Source organism: Enhydra lutris, unplaced genomic scaffold, assembly GCF_002288905.1.
Source record: "Enhydra lutris kenyoni isolate GAN:26980312 unplaced genomic scaffold, ASM228890v2 scaffoldscaffold14, whole genome shotgun sequence".
Classification (NCBI taxonomy): domain Eukaryota; kingdom Metazoa; phylum Chordata; class Mammalia; order Carnivora; family Mustelidae; genus Enhydra; species Enhydra lutris.
Window position 1 is genome coordinate 19,992,187 of NW_019154098.1, and position 15,029 is coordinate 20,007,215.

At 38.6% G+C, this 15,029-nt stretch overlaps 1 protein-coding gene across 3 annotated transcripts in view; it reads right to left on the reverse strand.

Moving 5' to 3' along the window:
* LOC111146694 (collagen type XIV alpha 1 chain) overlaps positions 1-15,029 on the reverse strand; it is a 216,773-nt gene that overhangs the window by 90,027 nt on the left and 111,717 nt on the right. For all 3 annotated transcript variants that reach the window (XM_022502358.1, XM_022502357.1, XM_022502359.1), the window contains exons 24-28: positions 8,960-9,106; positions 5,164-5,220; positions 3,613-3,752; positions 847-970; positions 509-652 (exon numbers count right to left, since the gene is read on the reverse strand). In XM_022502358.1, coding sequence (XP_022358066.1) covers positions 509-652; positions 847-970; positions 3,613-3,752; positions 5,164-5,220; positions 8,960-9,106 — 612 coding nt within the window. The remainder of the gene's footprint in view (positions 1-508; positions 653-846; positions 971-3,612; positions 3,753-5,163; positions 5,221-8,959; positions 9,107-15,029) is intronic.

Here is a 15,029-nt window from a genome sequence, read left to right on the forward strand (position 1 = left end):
ATAGTCTTTGTGATAATTCTATGAGAATCTCCATTTTACAGATGAGGGGGCTGAGGAGTTTCTGTGATCGGTTCCCTCCCTGGCCCTTCAGGATGGTCCTTTTCACAGTATTGGTCTTAATTATAATAATTTCCTATATAGGGCCTTCTGTATGTAACAAAAGTATTGGAGAAAATACAGCCTGGTGGTGGGTATTATGGAGGGCACGTATTGCATGGAGCACTGGGTGTGGTGCATAAACAATGAATTCTGTTACACTGAAAATAAATTAAAAAAATAAAAAAATTAATAAAAAAAGAAAACACAGCAAAATATTAGATTTGTAACTTGGAAATTTTTTAAAAAATCACTTTCTCTCGTTAATATTAAGAAAGATTTTGATTAACTATTAATAAAGACTTAGAAACATTTAAGTCATTCTGATGTGGCCGATAAATTTGTATTCAGAAAGCAATGGTAACGTTACTATCCTTGGCTCACCATTTGATGGCATCGGTGTGAAACTTACCATTTGATTGCATCTCCCCAGAGATTTTGTTGACATCATCTTGTGACCTTCCATCAGTTATAACCACGATGACCTTTGGGATGCCTCTTCTGGTCCCTGATTCTGCAGTGAACAAACTATCTCGGACATGCTTGATTGCTTTTCCTGAAACAGAGGAAGGCCACTGTTCAATTTCATTCCTCCTTTGGTTTCACCGGGGAAAGGAAGGCGGAAGTTCTTAGATCAGTGAAACATTGTTTCCAAAAATCTATATTCTTATGCCTCCAAAAAGTCATTTCAATAATTACTAATGAAGACTTACTTTGAGTCTTTGCTTTTGTTGTTTTTGTTGTTCTCACCTGTTTTTGTATTTCCTCCTTTGTATGAAATACGTTTAATTGCATCAAGAAGGGTCTCTTTGCTGTTGTAGGCATTGAGTTTAAATTCTGTTCTGGGGTCGTCAGTGAACTGAACCATCGCAACCTGGGGAGAGACAATGTGTTAGTGTTCACATATGTACAGAATTCCTCCAGCGAGCCCACACAATGGCATGATTAGACCTACAATTTTAACTTCTTTTTTAATACAAACCACAATTTCCTTGGTTTAAAATTTCACAGAGGTTGCAGAGCAAATCTGACCACACATTAAATAGCATCTTTTGTTCTCTAAGTATTTTTCAGGAAGCAGGTTATTTTTAACTAATTTCTCTCAGTCTCATAACAATCTCTTTCCAAAGTATATAGGCCTTTTGCTATCTTGACAGATGGGGGAAAAAAAAAGCAGTCCTATAATCTGACAAAGGTCAGAGAACAGGAGGTGGATTCTTTCCAAGGACGTCCTCATGAAACAAACCTGTGAACTAATTACTACTATTTCACTGTTTTACACAGGAGAAGACAGAGGCACTCAAAGTCACGTGTCTCGCACAAAATCCTGAGAGTGGCCACTTACAGAACACATTTGAAGCCAAGTAAATCCTACTTCAAAATCCATGTTCTTTTTTTTTTTTTTTAAGATTTTATCTATCTATTTATTTATTTATTTAGAGAGTGAGTGAAGGGAGGGGCAGAGGGAGGGTGAGCATCTCAAGGAGACTCCCCACTGAGCATAGAGCCCTGGGCTCTACCTCAAGACCCTGAGATCATGACCTCAGGGGAAAACAAGAGTCGGACACCCAAGTGACTGAGCCACCCAGGCACCCCCAAAATCTATGTTTTAACCACTACAGTACAAGCCTTCTTGGCTTCATTTCCTATAGCTTGCTTTTCTTCCAGTGGAATTTGGGGGCCATCTTTGATTTACTGGTTTTTTTGTTTGTTTGGTTGGTTGGTTTTTGTGGGAGGGAATAAATACAGGATCTTCAAAGTGCCTTCTTTGTGTGAGCCTTCAGCTGTTACCAGCTTTCAAGGGCCACTGCTGCCAATGTCACCATCTCTAGGGTACTACATCTGACCCCTCTATACAAAAAATTCCTCCTTCCCCGAAATGCCTCAGCACCTTCTCTATTTTTCTCTTACGGTTTCCTTCATATCCAAATTTTCTCAGCCATTCCTCCATGATACATTCTGAATCTGTTCCTACCCATGCATCTCCTTGCTACCACCCATGCCCAGGCCTCCAGCTCATCTCGGCATTGGACTATGGTCTCTCTGTGTCCGCTCTTACCCAGGTTACTCTTCATGCTCCACAAAGCAGTCAGAATAACCTTTTTAAGAAAGCAAATCAGATCGTCTCCCCTCAAAACTTTCCAGTGGCAGTGGCAGGAGCGCCTGGGTGGCTCAGTTTGTCGAGCGTCCAACTCTTGGTTTTGACTCAGGTCATGATCTCAGGGTTGTGGGATGGAGCCCTGCATGCGCTCTGTGCTCAGCCAGGAGTATTCCCCGCCCCCCACTCCTGTGCATGCATTCTCTCTCTCTCAAGTAAATACATAAATCTTAAAAAAACACCAAAACTTTTCAGTGGCTTCCCACTGCATTTACGGTAACATCAATTCCTTCAGTGGTTCATGAAGGTCAAGATGAGATGGTTTTCTCTTTTTCTTCCAGCTCTTTCCAACACTCCTCCCCTGCCATGCTCATCCACTGTGTTCTAGCCACAAGTTTTAGCATCTAAAGCCTCAAAACTCATTTTCATCTTGGGTCCTTTGCACTTACCATCTTCCTTTTCTGGAAATTCTACTCTCAGCATTCTCTACATCATCACATCTCAGTTCAAAGGCCACCTTCTCAAAGAGGTCTTTGTTGACAACCCAATTTAAAATACTCCCCCATTTAAAATAACCTTCAGTGAATTTAAAATCACATAACTGTTTTCATAGCTTGCATCTCTACCTTGTGAATGTATTTGTTGTCTATTTTTCCATCTGTTTCTCATCCTCATCCTCTCCCTGACTTTAAGATTCTGAGTACTCTGAAACTGGGGATATTGTCATAAGCATTATTGACAGTATTCTACCTGACCAGGTAAAGTACTTATTGAGAATAAATCCTCAATAAATTTTATTTGACTGAATGGATAAATAAGGTTTATATTTTATGTGTTTCTTGATCTATAGGAATTTATGGCCATAACCTTTCTCTTTTAAGATTTTAATGTCCTTGAGGACAGAGAAAATATTGGATTTATCCTTAAAGGAGCTACTCTAAAAGAAACATCTACTGGGGTGCCTTGGTGGCTCAGTGGGTTAAAGCCTCTGCCTTCAGTCCAGGTCATGATCTCAGGGTCCTGGGATTAAGCCCCACATTGGGCTCTCTGCTCAGCAGGAAGCCTGCTTCCCCCCTCTCTCTCTGCCTGCTGCTCTGCCTGCTTGTGATCTCTCTCCCTCTGTCAAATTAAAAAAAAAGAAAAAGAAAAAGAAAAAGAAAAAAGAAACATCTACTGATGTGGCCATTCTAACCTTTCTTAGTTTGCTGAACTCAATAGCTTTTTAAGGAACAGCATCTTCTCAAACTCTATCAGGCATCAGTAAGCTGCTTCCAAACCCAGACTGGTCTATCCTCCCATTTAGGGTCAGAACTGATCACTGATATATTGCCCACATCAACTGACAAGTAGCCATAACAATAGCTTTGGATAACTTTTTAATGCACAGAATGAATTAGAGATTGTTCAGTTAGCCTTACTTGAGTTCCGTCTGCACCGATCTTGTTCAGGGCTCCAACAGTGTTGTACAGAAAGTTAATGATCTTATTGAAATTTTCATCTCCAATACTCCAGGATCCATCCACCATAAATACCAGATCCGCCTTGGCAGCTCTGCACACTGAAGAACAGGAATGACATTTTGAATTAGAGATAAGAGGAAAACATAGTAGTTATTACAACCAGCAAAGCATATGATGGTTTCCTTCTGGTAACTACATTTCTCTCCCAAAGGAAAGGTATAAATCACATTCTAAGCTCTTGCTCATTATACTGTAGTCAAGGAGGAACTTGACTTCATGACGGAGAAGTTTTTATCAAACATGTGGAACTAGGGAAGGAAAAAAATTCACCAATCTCAGCCCCTCAAAATGGAAAATGAAAGAATAGAAAAATGAGGAACCAAAGTGATTTAGAATAGAAATAGAAATAGAAAATGAAAAATAGAAAATGAAAGAATAGAAAAATGAGGAGCTAAAGTGATTTAGAGACATAAGTAGCAACAAACACTCTCTTGTATCCACTTATTAGAAGAAAGTCCAAGCTACTACTCTAGGTATCCTATCCTCTGCTTATTGAGTCAGTGACTTCAGAGAGATTCAAATTCAGAAGGAAGGCACAGGACATAATGGAAGCAGATTAATCTACTGGCTTAATTCCTGTTTTGCTCTAAAATTTTGTCTATGCTTTTCTGCCGCCCATTGGTACCTGTTAAAAAAATGTATGCTAATGCTAGCCCGGGGAGACTACTATCAATAGTTATTACTGATACCAAAATAGCAAGCGAAAAATACACCAACAAAAGGCCACTCCACCAAAAGCACTTTTCAGTAGTCCTTTGTTGGTATCCTGTGCTGTTTGAGATTATCTATGCCTGTCTTCCCCTTTGTAGTGTGGATCATTGTGGTTGACTGTTTTATAATGAAATAAACAATTTAGTCTTCAATAATCTGAATCTTTCAATCTTAGGCCAGTTGCATACAAATATTCTATGAGATAATGTGCCTTTTTCTTTTCTCTAGGAAAAAAAATTTCACTTGGTTTTTGTTTTATTAAGTGCAACTTCATCCCCTTAAAGCTATTTATAATATAGACTAAACCGTCTCCAGGTGAGGTCATACTCCAGGGACAATAAGGATCTGGTAAGGTTGTTCTTCTAAGTTCTGCGACTTATAAAATTTTACAAATTTATGGTTTGAATTTAGAGCTGAAAGGGATCACAAGATCTGTTAATTCTAAGCTTATTAGAGAAAATGTGGTCCTCTGTTACTGAAGAAAAATGAAATCAAGATTAGATTTCAACTTTGAAATGAGAGCAAAGTCTATGTGAAAATATACTCAAAAGGAAAATTTCCGTAATAAATCAAAGAAAAAAATACATCAAAAGGCATGAAGGGATTACCTCTGAGATATGAAATTGTGTTCCTAATTTTCTTCCTTGTACCCTTTTCTACTTTTAATGTTTGTTTAATAAACAAAAGCAACAGAAAACCCGAACCTAAAATCATAGCATTATCGTATTATCCTTTTACCTTCTTTTGCTGGTGGAATGGTTGGAGGAAAAGTAGGTGGCTGAGTAGGAGGTGACTCTGTAGAGGGAAAAGGAACATGGATTAGCCATCATGTCTGTGGTGAAGAGAGGGAGGTCATGGAGTAATAATTCTTCAGGAAAGTCAATGAGTTTGACCATTGTCTTCTTGGAGAATCTAGGGAAGTTAGTGACTACTATACATTAGCCATGGCCTGTGAAAACCGGCTCCATCTTTCCCCTAAAACTCAGACTGAAAGCTTGAAATGCCATTTTGCCACAATTCAGTTTACCCAGCAGGAGTCAATGTAATCAAACTGTCAACTACAAAGTGGTTCTGATGGTGATTTAAGGCACGACTTGTCAACCCATTTCAGATTAGTCTCTGGCTGCTTTCACACATATAATAAACTTCATTTCTATTCTGCCTAAGGACTGACCATCAATCCTTGTTCAATAACACTTTCCCCCTTCTCACCCTGCATCCCCAGGATGTGGTCCCCAGTAGAATCTGATTTGCCCTCTCTTCTGCTCAGATTCTATTTGGAAAACTTCCAGTTTTGAGGACCAAACAGCAAGACATTGGGAGGCCACCATGTGTCCAGATCAGTTCAACCTAGTTGATGAGGGTTGAGAAGTTCATGTAATACGCAAAGTGTGATTGGCTAAAGGAACAGAGGGGGTAGATACATGAGACCTGTGACTTTCATAGCAGTTCATGTGGCAAAGAGCAAGGAAATTATGGCTTCACTAGGTAAGCATCCTAAATGTTACTATATTCTTTTCTTGTTCTTATTTGGCTCTAAAAAGTTAAGAAAAACTGAGAAAACTCTTTTTATTTCCCAGATTAATATGAGGGAAAACTCTCAACCAATTATAGCTGTTCACTCTGAAACAGGTGAGCACCAATTGGCTGGAAAGATCTGAGTTCAGGCAGACTGATTACTTGGTCAGGAATGTAATAAAGGGGATTCCTTCACTGGCAGGAAGGTTGAGAGATATGAATTTTAATTTTAAGGCCTCTTCCAATTCTAAGAGGCAATAAAATACAATTCTTTGAGTAAAATAATTCAACATTTTAAAAAATGAGGTAACTATATATTACCGATATGGAAAAATGTTTGAGATTAATTAGTATGTGAAATGAAGCAAGTCGCAGAATACCATGCTATGATCCTATTTGTGAAATGTCGAGAAATCTATCAGATATATATGTATCTGATCTATATCAATATATCTCTATATAGATATAGATTAGATAGATAGATAGATAGATAGATTAGGGAGAATTTCTTGAAGGAGACAAAGCTGTTACAAATGGGTACTTGTGGAAAGGAAGACCAGGGAAAGAGCGAAGTCAACTAAATACTTTTTCCCTTCTGTTCCATTATTATGGATATCTATCACTTTTATTTTTTAAAGGCAATTTTTGAAGATAAAAAGTGCCAAAAGTATAATAAAAAGTGAGAAATCTTAATACCAAAACTAGGACTGTAAAACTTTCTTGAAAGCACCATAAAATGCTTCTAAAGCCAGATGTATTTATCTTAAAATCTGTGGAAGTAGTGGGTCATCTTTATAATGGGTCCATCTTCTTTATTGTGGGAAATTGAAGCATACCCTAAGTTCTAAGTCCTAGGAACCAAATCAGTGAGAAGCAAAGGTCAATGTGTTTGGGCAGAACTTCTGACCAAAGACTCTTTTGGGTAGGAAGAACCACAATGAACTGGTGACATATGCTTATATCCTCTATGTGGCATATAGATGGTTCCTGTCGTCAGTATGCGAGGGGCTGTCCCATAGAAGAGGGAGCAGTCTTGATCTGCATTGATTCAGAAGGTTGAACTAGAGCCAGTGGGTAGAAGCTACCAGAAGACAGATATTCCCAACATAAGGGAAGTACATCAAACAGAGCTAACCCAATTAACCCGGGATGGGTAGTTAAGACTTGTGGAGTTAAGGTTAAGGGATGCTGAAGTAGGCCAGGGATCATAAACCCAAATATTTTTAAAGGTCAGGTAAGTAACAAAAATGAGCAAAGAACCTGCCTAAACATTAAGGAGAAGCAAACTTGAGAGCACATATACTGTGTAAAAGAGACAGCAGTTGGTCTCAGCAGATTGGCACCACAATATGTGTGTCCTGGGTTGTCAACTCTTTCAGACTTTCAACAGATTCTTTAAAGCTGGGTGGGGTCAATGTATGGCTCAGAGAAAACTTATTTCACGGTGATATCTAACCCATGGCCATCAGTTTGTTACTTCTAAGGAGATAGTCATGGTGATATTGAATACTTGCTCAGTAAGATACAGGTAGAAAAGTTCCTCAACAGGTTGTCCTGGATCTTTACCACCACCACACGGGATAAGAGAGCAAGTATTTCATTTCTATTGCTGAGCAAAAAGCAGCTCAGAGATGTGGAACTGTTTGAGGCCACGATGTTAGAAAGGGTCCCAACCAAGTCTGTTTGACTCGAAATCTTGTGCATTACCAGGACCCTAGTAACTTCAAAATGATGTGATCCTCTATCTACAAAACAAAATTCTAATCAGCCATAAAAAGAAACATACTACTGACACATCCCACAACATGAATAACCTCAAAAACACATGCTAAGTGAAAGAGGGCAGATGTATCTTTGGAATGTCCAGAAAAGGTAAATGTATAAGAAAAGAAAGCAAATAGCCTGGGACTGAAGATGGGACAGAGGAGTGTGAATGAGTATGAACGAACTCCTTGGGTTGATGGAAATGTTCTACAAATGGATTGTGGTAATGATCAACTCTTTAAATGTACTAAAAATCATTGAGTTGTACATTTAAAATAGGTGAATTTTATGATCTATAGATTATCCTTCAAAACTACATGCAATATAAAATGTGAAATATTTTAGTATTAGGAAATAAATTTTCATGTCAGAAAAAAATTGCATGATGCCATTTATTATGCTTTCACTGTCTGTTTTTGAAGGTCACACATTGCTGATGATTTCTTGCTGCCTGTGCCAGATCAACTGAAAGACCTATACATAGACAGAACTTTCCAAATGTCAGATATATGACAGAGGGGCCACCAAGAAAACCCATCACCCACCACCTATTCAGATACAAATCCTCAGGGACTTCTAAGTTCCAGATACTGAGTGAAGCACACAAATTTCCCCAGAATTCACTACAATCAAAACCATTTTCCTGTTAGTGGCCTTTACGTCAGGAATCTTTGATTAAAATCCATTCCAAGAAGTTCACACTCTCCTTGGTCTTTAGAACATGTAAAAAGTGCTTTGTTTTAATTTTATACTTTGCCTTTCCCTTCAGTACATCAGATCTGCAGCCAGTTTGGAAAAAGTGCAAGAGCCTCTTAAGTAGGGAATAACTTGAGGGTCAGCCATTTGGAACGTCTTGGCTCCATTCCCGCCTCATAGCTGTGGTAATATGCCATTGTTTGAATGTCAGGACCCGGTCCTTAAACTTCATTTCACACTCTGCATACCACAAACGTTCCTTATGGATATAGATCACAAAAAAGGTCATTGTTTCAAGCCCTTTGCTATCATATGGCCTTACAGTCCTTTGTGAGACATATGGAGGATGGAAAAAACCCATACAGATGACATCAGTGTGCCATATGCAGTGAATTATGGGACCGGAGAAGAGGAAGAAAACTTGTATTACCGATATCCCTGGGCAGCAAAAGCTAACATTTTTCTAAATGGAATAAAGTTTTTGAACCAAAACAGGATGCCTAAAATACTATTTGTCCATGGAGACAGGGAGCAGGAGAGGACACACTTGACTTACGTGTTTTTTCCATTATGCTGACACTGGGTCCCTCGATCTCCTGAAGCTTTGTGTAAACACTGATTTTATATTCTGAATCAGGCTGAAGTCCATAGAAGCAATGCCTGGTTGTCCCTCCACCCACAGTGGCTTCTTGCTTTTTTGTGTCTATAATAAAACAAAACATACAGATGTGAAATTTTTAAAAACAGCTATCGGTAGACGATTTGCTTCTAAAATGCTTAATATGCATGGCCTACAGGACGAATTATACTTTTTTAGGTCTGTACCTTTTTCTAAAGAGTTAATACATCCACTGATTTTTTTTAAATAACTGAAAATCACATTTTCATATGTTCAAAAATGAGAACAAAAGACTCTTGAGATCAACCCTTTAATGGAAAATTATTAGTGTATGTAATTGTGTGCGCATGTCATAATTGATCTTTTGGACAGGTGTGGAGGTGAGCATATTTGCTTTTTAAAAGCTAGAATATTCTTGGGACGCCTGGGTGGCTTAGTTGGTTGGACAACTGCCTTCGGCTCAGGTCATGATCCCGGAGTCCCGGGATCGAGTCCCACATCGGACTCCCAGCTCCACGGGGAGTCTGCTTCTCTCTCTGACCTTCTCTTCGCTCATGCTCTCTCTCACTGTCTCTCTCTCAAATAAATAAATAAAATATTTTTAAAAAAAAGCTAGAATATTCTTTTATCAACATGGTTCTCCAGAACAGATAGCCAATTATAAACTGACAAAAAGACATATCCTTTTGGTCCCATACAACTTACTACCATGCAACAAGAAGCCCTTCCTGGCAGTGGCCTAAGAATATAGGTATGGCGCGGTGGCTGGCTAGCTCGGTCAGGAGAACATGAGTCTCTTAATCCTAGGGTGGTGAGTTCAAGCCCCACACTGGGTGTGGAGCCTACTTAAAAAAAATGAAAATATAGGTATGGAGTTAGGGATTATAGAACTCTAGGTAGTTCTGCCTGTGGATGAAGAGGTATGTTTCCAGGATCCCAGAAGCTTCATCCAGGGGTCCAGACTATTTTCAGAGCTGCCACAAATGCAGGCAAGAGTTTGAAGTGGCACTGAGATAGCCAGGAAGTCCCCAGAATGCCCAATTTCCAGCCTTCTTTTCTAAATGTTACTCATGATTTCTTTTAATGGCAATGATGACTCCTGGGGAGCTCAGAGAAGGCTGGATCCACTCTGAAAATCATTTTCTTTTCTTCTCTCTCTCTCTCTTTTTAAGATTTTATTTATTTATTTGACACAGAGAGAGAGAGTATAAGTGGGGGAGCAGCAGGCAGAGGGAGAAGCAGACTTCCCGCTGAGCAGAGAGCCTGACGCAGGACTCGATCCCACAACCCTAGGATCATGACCTGAGCCGAAGGCAGCCGCTTAACCCACTGAGCCACCCAGGCACCCCTGAAAATCATTTTCTATTCTTTCAAAATCATAACTGAGTAAGTACATTCTGTAGAACTGTTTCCCAACTCCCAGTTCCGAAGTTCTTTTTGTTCTACCCAAAAGGCAATCATATCCAGCCATCTCCACAAAGGACCTTCTCTTTCTAGTCTCCATGGCAGAAGCACAAAGAACCGAGTAGACCCAGTTTAACTGTTGGCTACTTTACAGCAAGATGGCTTTGCCTTCCTGGAGAAATTCGTGCTGGCTCTTGGGTCTGGAGTCTAGGGTAGCTGGATTAAGGATATTCATCATTTTCTGAGGGCTTACTGTGTGCCAGGTCCTGTGCTGTGCATTTCATGAAACAACAAAAAGAATGATAATGATAGCCAATATTTAATGAGCATTTGTCATGTGCCAAGGACTAGTCTAAAGATTTTATATGTATCGACTCATTTGATCCTTATAATGTATAATTATCCCCAATCTAAAGACAAGAAACCGAATGCCAGAAAAGTTAGTCACCTAATCAAGTCCACATGCTAAGTAGCAGAATTGAAACTGAATTCAGAACTCTAAATCACAGTCTCAAAGATGTGGCTGTAATTTCCACTAATACATCATAAAATAGTGGAAGTCACATGTACAGTTTTTCTAAATAAAGCAGTTTGAGAACTGTGGAGTACATAGGAAATTAAGCAAATGTGATAGCTGGCAGAGATCACAGAAGGGTCCCTGATGATTCAGTGTTTTATCTCGCCACAGGATAAAGCTGCCTTGTTGGGCAGCTTTGATTACGGAGGGGTTTCAAATGGATTTTCTTCATTGACATAGAGTGTTTCTTTCTTTTCTTTTCTTTTTTTTAACCACGTGGATAGTTGGTTAAAAGGAAGAATCACTACTACCATGAAAAGAACAATTATTTAAAAAGCTCTAGGGTATCTGGGTGGCTCAATTGGTTAAGCGACTGCCTTGGGCTCAGGTCATGATCCCAGAGTCTTGGGATCGAGTCCCACATCGGGCTGCTTGCTCAGCGGGGAGCCTGCTTCTCCCTCTTTCTCTGCCTGCCTCTCTGCCTACTTGTGATCTCTCTCTCTGTCAAATAAATAAATAAAATCTTTTTAAAAATATATGAATAAATATACATATCATATCAATAGAAGCATGGAAACTAACTGAAAAAAATTCACTACCCATTCATGATTTAAAAGAAACTCAGCAGGGCACCTGGGTGGCTCAACAGGGAGTCTACTTCTCCCTTTGACCTCTCCCTTTCATGCTCTTTCTCATACACTCTCTCTCAAATGAATAAATAAAATCTTAAAAAAAAAAATAAAAAGCTCTAGATTGAGATTTATTTCACCCATAGTTTGCATCTGTCTACTTAATGCCTTACAGAGCTTTATCTCTAGGAATTAAAAAACCTGTGTTAAAAACTACATTGATTGAATACATTAAATATATTATCTAATGGTTAAAAAGAATTCCTTCAAAATGTTCATTGCAGTTTATTAAATATAAACAAAACATAGAAAGCTTAAAAATAGAACAGTACAAAACATAAAAAATGTCAAGTAGTAATTTTTCTGTTTCAAATGTATAACACCTATTAAGTTTCAATCTATATTTTAATATATGTTGGAACAAAACATACATCTATTACAACACACATATATCAGAACAAATAGGACATATGTCATTTAAAATTTGTCTATGGACAAAATCCTCTTTTAAAAAATATAAATAAGATTTTTAAAAATGTAAATAAATTAAAGCTACTTGTTAAATGGAATTTGAAATTTATTTTTTTAATTAATTAATTATTTTTTAATTTTTATTACTGAGACTACAAAGGAGTTACAAAAGTGAACTTTATAATGTAATCTTTAGTAATATATTTGTTTAATATTTGTTAATATTTGTTTAATATAATTTCTTTAGTAATATATTTGTTTAGAATGAATTAAGGTCTACTTTAAAAATTGTCCTATCATATATACTACCAAATGATGAAATATTAAAAAAAATGGTTCAGGTGTTTGTGATATTACATTTCACTTTGACAGGAATTTGATAAGTGAGAAAATGTTTATAAACCCTACACTCTGCTTTGCTCATGTCCAAGTTCAATCTGTGGTTCCTAGGCTCAAGACCCCACACGAACTCCTTCTTTCCAACTTTACCCACAACTTTGGAGCCTCTTGCAAGCTTTTGTGAGTCACCTGTAAAACAGACATTCTATGGCATGGATATTAATCCATCTCCATAAAAACTTCCAGGAACTCTCCAGGAATCAATTCTAGAAAGTGCTTTTCTGTCATCTCTATTTGTCATGGATACTCACGCACTTTATAGACCCTCAACAATAGAATATAAATGGATTTTACTGCTAAACCAACAAAAAAAATTCAAAACATTGGAGAACTGGAATAAGCACGTAAAATTATTGGGAGACAGTATTGCTTTAATTCCCAATAAAAACAAAGAGGGGTTACATGAATGGGGATTATCCATGTTGCTTTTGGCATGTGTAACTTAAGTCTAATGGCTTTGCCTTAAAGGAAAACATTTAGACTGATCAAATGATGACTAATTTCCTCAACCCCTTGTGCCCAAGGCAGGGAGTCAATTTATTTTTTTGGAAGAGGGGAAGAAATTCTGGTTTTGTGCCTTCATTCTTATGAAGCAAGGCTAAATACATTGTCTGTGTTGTTATTCTGCTAAGTAATGATGCCACCAGCTTGACTCACCAAATGCCCTGTGAGTAGCTACTGAGATCCATAAGCAAAGAATATCCAGGATCTATAATACTCTGCTGGAATTTTGTGATATAAATATTTTCAGTCCCCAGGTCTCTCAAATACCCTGACCCACAATCATAATGTCACTGCTTCAAAAAGCTTAATCTTGAGAATATGTTTTGTTTCATATTGTCTTTTGCTTTGGATCTGTTTTCTGATAAGGTAGGTCCTCCACTATTCTGTCATTCTTGTTTATCAATGATACCACAAAACTGGCATTTCAACCCCCAAAGACAGAAGACAGTTGAGCATCCTTTGAAACCTTCCTTAAGCAGTCTAGAAAGAAATTCACCAAGTTATGGAGATTAGGAAGGGAATAAAGTATTTGGGACCATGTAGAATCTGAATATGTGAAGTGAAAGGGAAATGCTATACCCAACGTTGGGTGCCAAGTCAACTCAAAAATAGCTGGAGAAAGAGACAGAATGCCAGAGAACCAATGGAGAACCAATGGAGAACAGAACCAATGGAGGGTCTCATGGGGTTCTAAGCTACCCAAGACCAGCCAAAAGTCTCTGACTTTGGTCTGTCCTACCATTAACCCAAAGCTCACAATTTAATTTGGCAAGTGGATGAGTGACTCAAACACAGATTTATTTCAGTCTCTCCTGAAAGGACCTCATCCTTCTGGTAATCTTTCTTTCTTCCTTTTTTTTTTCTTGGTTATAAAAAAAGTCATAATATTTATGTGAGTAGAGGACATCTGTTGTTTTTGCCTGTTTTGCATCTATTTCCTCCTTCTTTGAATCTCTTCTTCCCCACTCTTGGTCTTTATGATTTGAGAACTCAATAACAACCTTCTTCTCCTCCAGAAACAGGGATGGGAGACACCAAGTCTGACCAGTAGGCTTATTTCATGCCCTTGAACTCAGTGACAAATTTAGGGACGTGTGACCAAAGCCAAGCCAATATGACTCAGTTCCTGGACTTTTGTTGGAATAATTGAGAAAGAGAAGCTCTCTTTTCACTCAGAGACTGGTTAAGCTGTAAGTGGGGAGGGTATCATTCTGAATGTGAATGGGGCCAACTCCAAGAATCTGGCTGAGCATAAGCACAGAGCAGAAGAGAGCAAGACTCAGTCTTGATGGCATTGTTTGAACACTTAGATCCAGATGGGCCTGGTGTTCCAAACTTCCCAGTGTATTAGTCAATTAATTGACCCTTTGCCTAATTCCCTTTCATCTTCATTGCTACCATTTACAAACAAATCTGAACGATACAGCCTGACTACTTCATTCACAAAAACCTTGGAAATTTGTAGGTATTATCTCAGATAAAAGCCCTAAAAAAAGTAATTTTAGAGAAACTCAAGCCCAGAGAAGTTGACCAGCAGTTATGGTTAAAACAGGGGTCTCTCCACTGACTTCATCTCAGAATACAAATGCACATGACTAGACCATGGGGACTATGTTTAAAAGAGACAGAGAGAGAGAGAGAGAGAGAGAGAGAGAGAGAGAAATAAATGGAAAAATTTACCTGTCAAACAGTAGGAATTTGTCAGAAGCATTCAAAAATAGGTCACTCTGAAACAAAGCTTTTCTCTCTCATTTGTAAGAATTAGATCCCATTTCTATGTCTCCTCTGGAGTGGAAGGACTAACATTTCTGCCCAGGCAGCATATGGAGCGGGGGAGGAGGGGTTGGGGGGGGGGGGGGGGGGGGGGGGTGGTTTACGAAGTTAAAACAAAGGGGATTCGGAAACTCCTCTCTCTATGGAAGTATCTGCATCTGACCAGAAGTCCTCCAAGGCACCAGTCAGGATAAAGGTTGCATTTCTTTTTTAAATAAAGGAACTCAACCTAAAATCAAGCTCAAGAACAGATTCCTGGCTGCCAGAGGCAGGAGTTGGGGGTGGGGAGTATTGTAGAAGAAATTGGTGA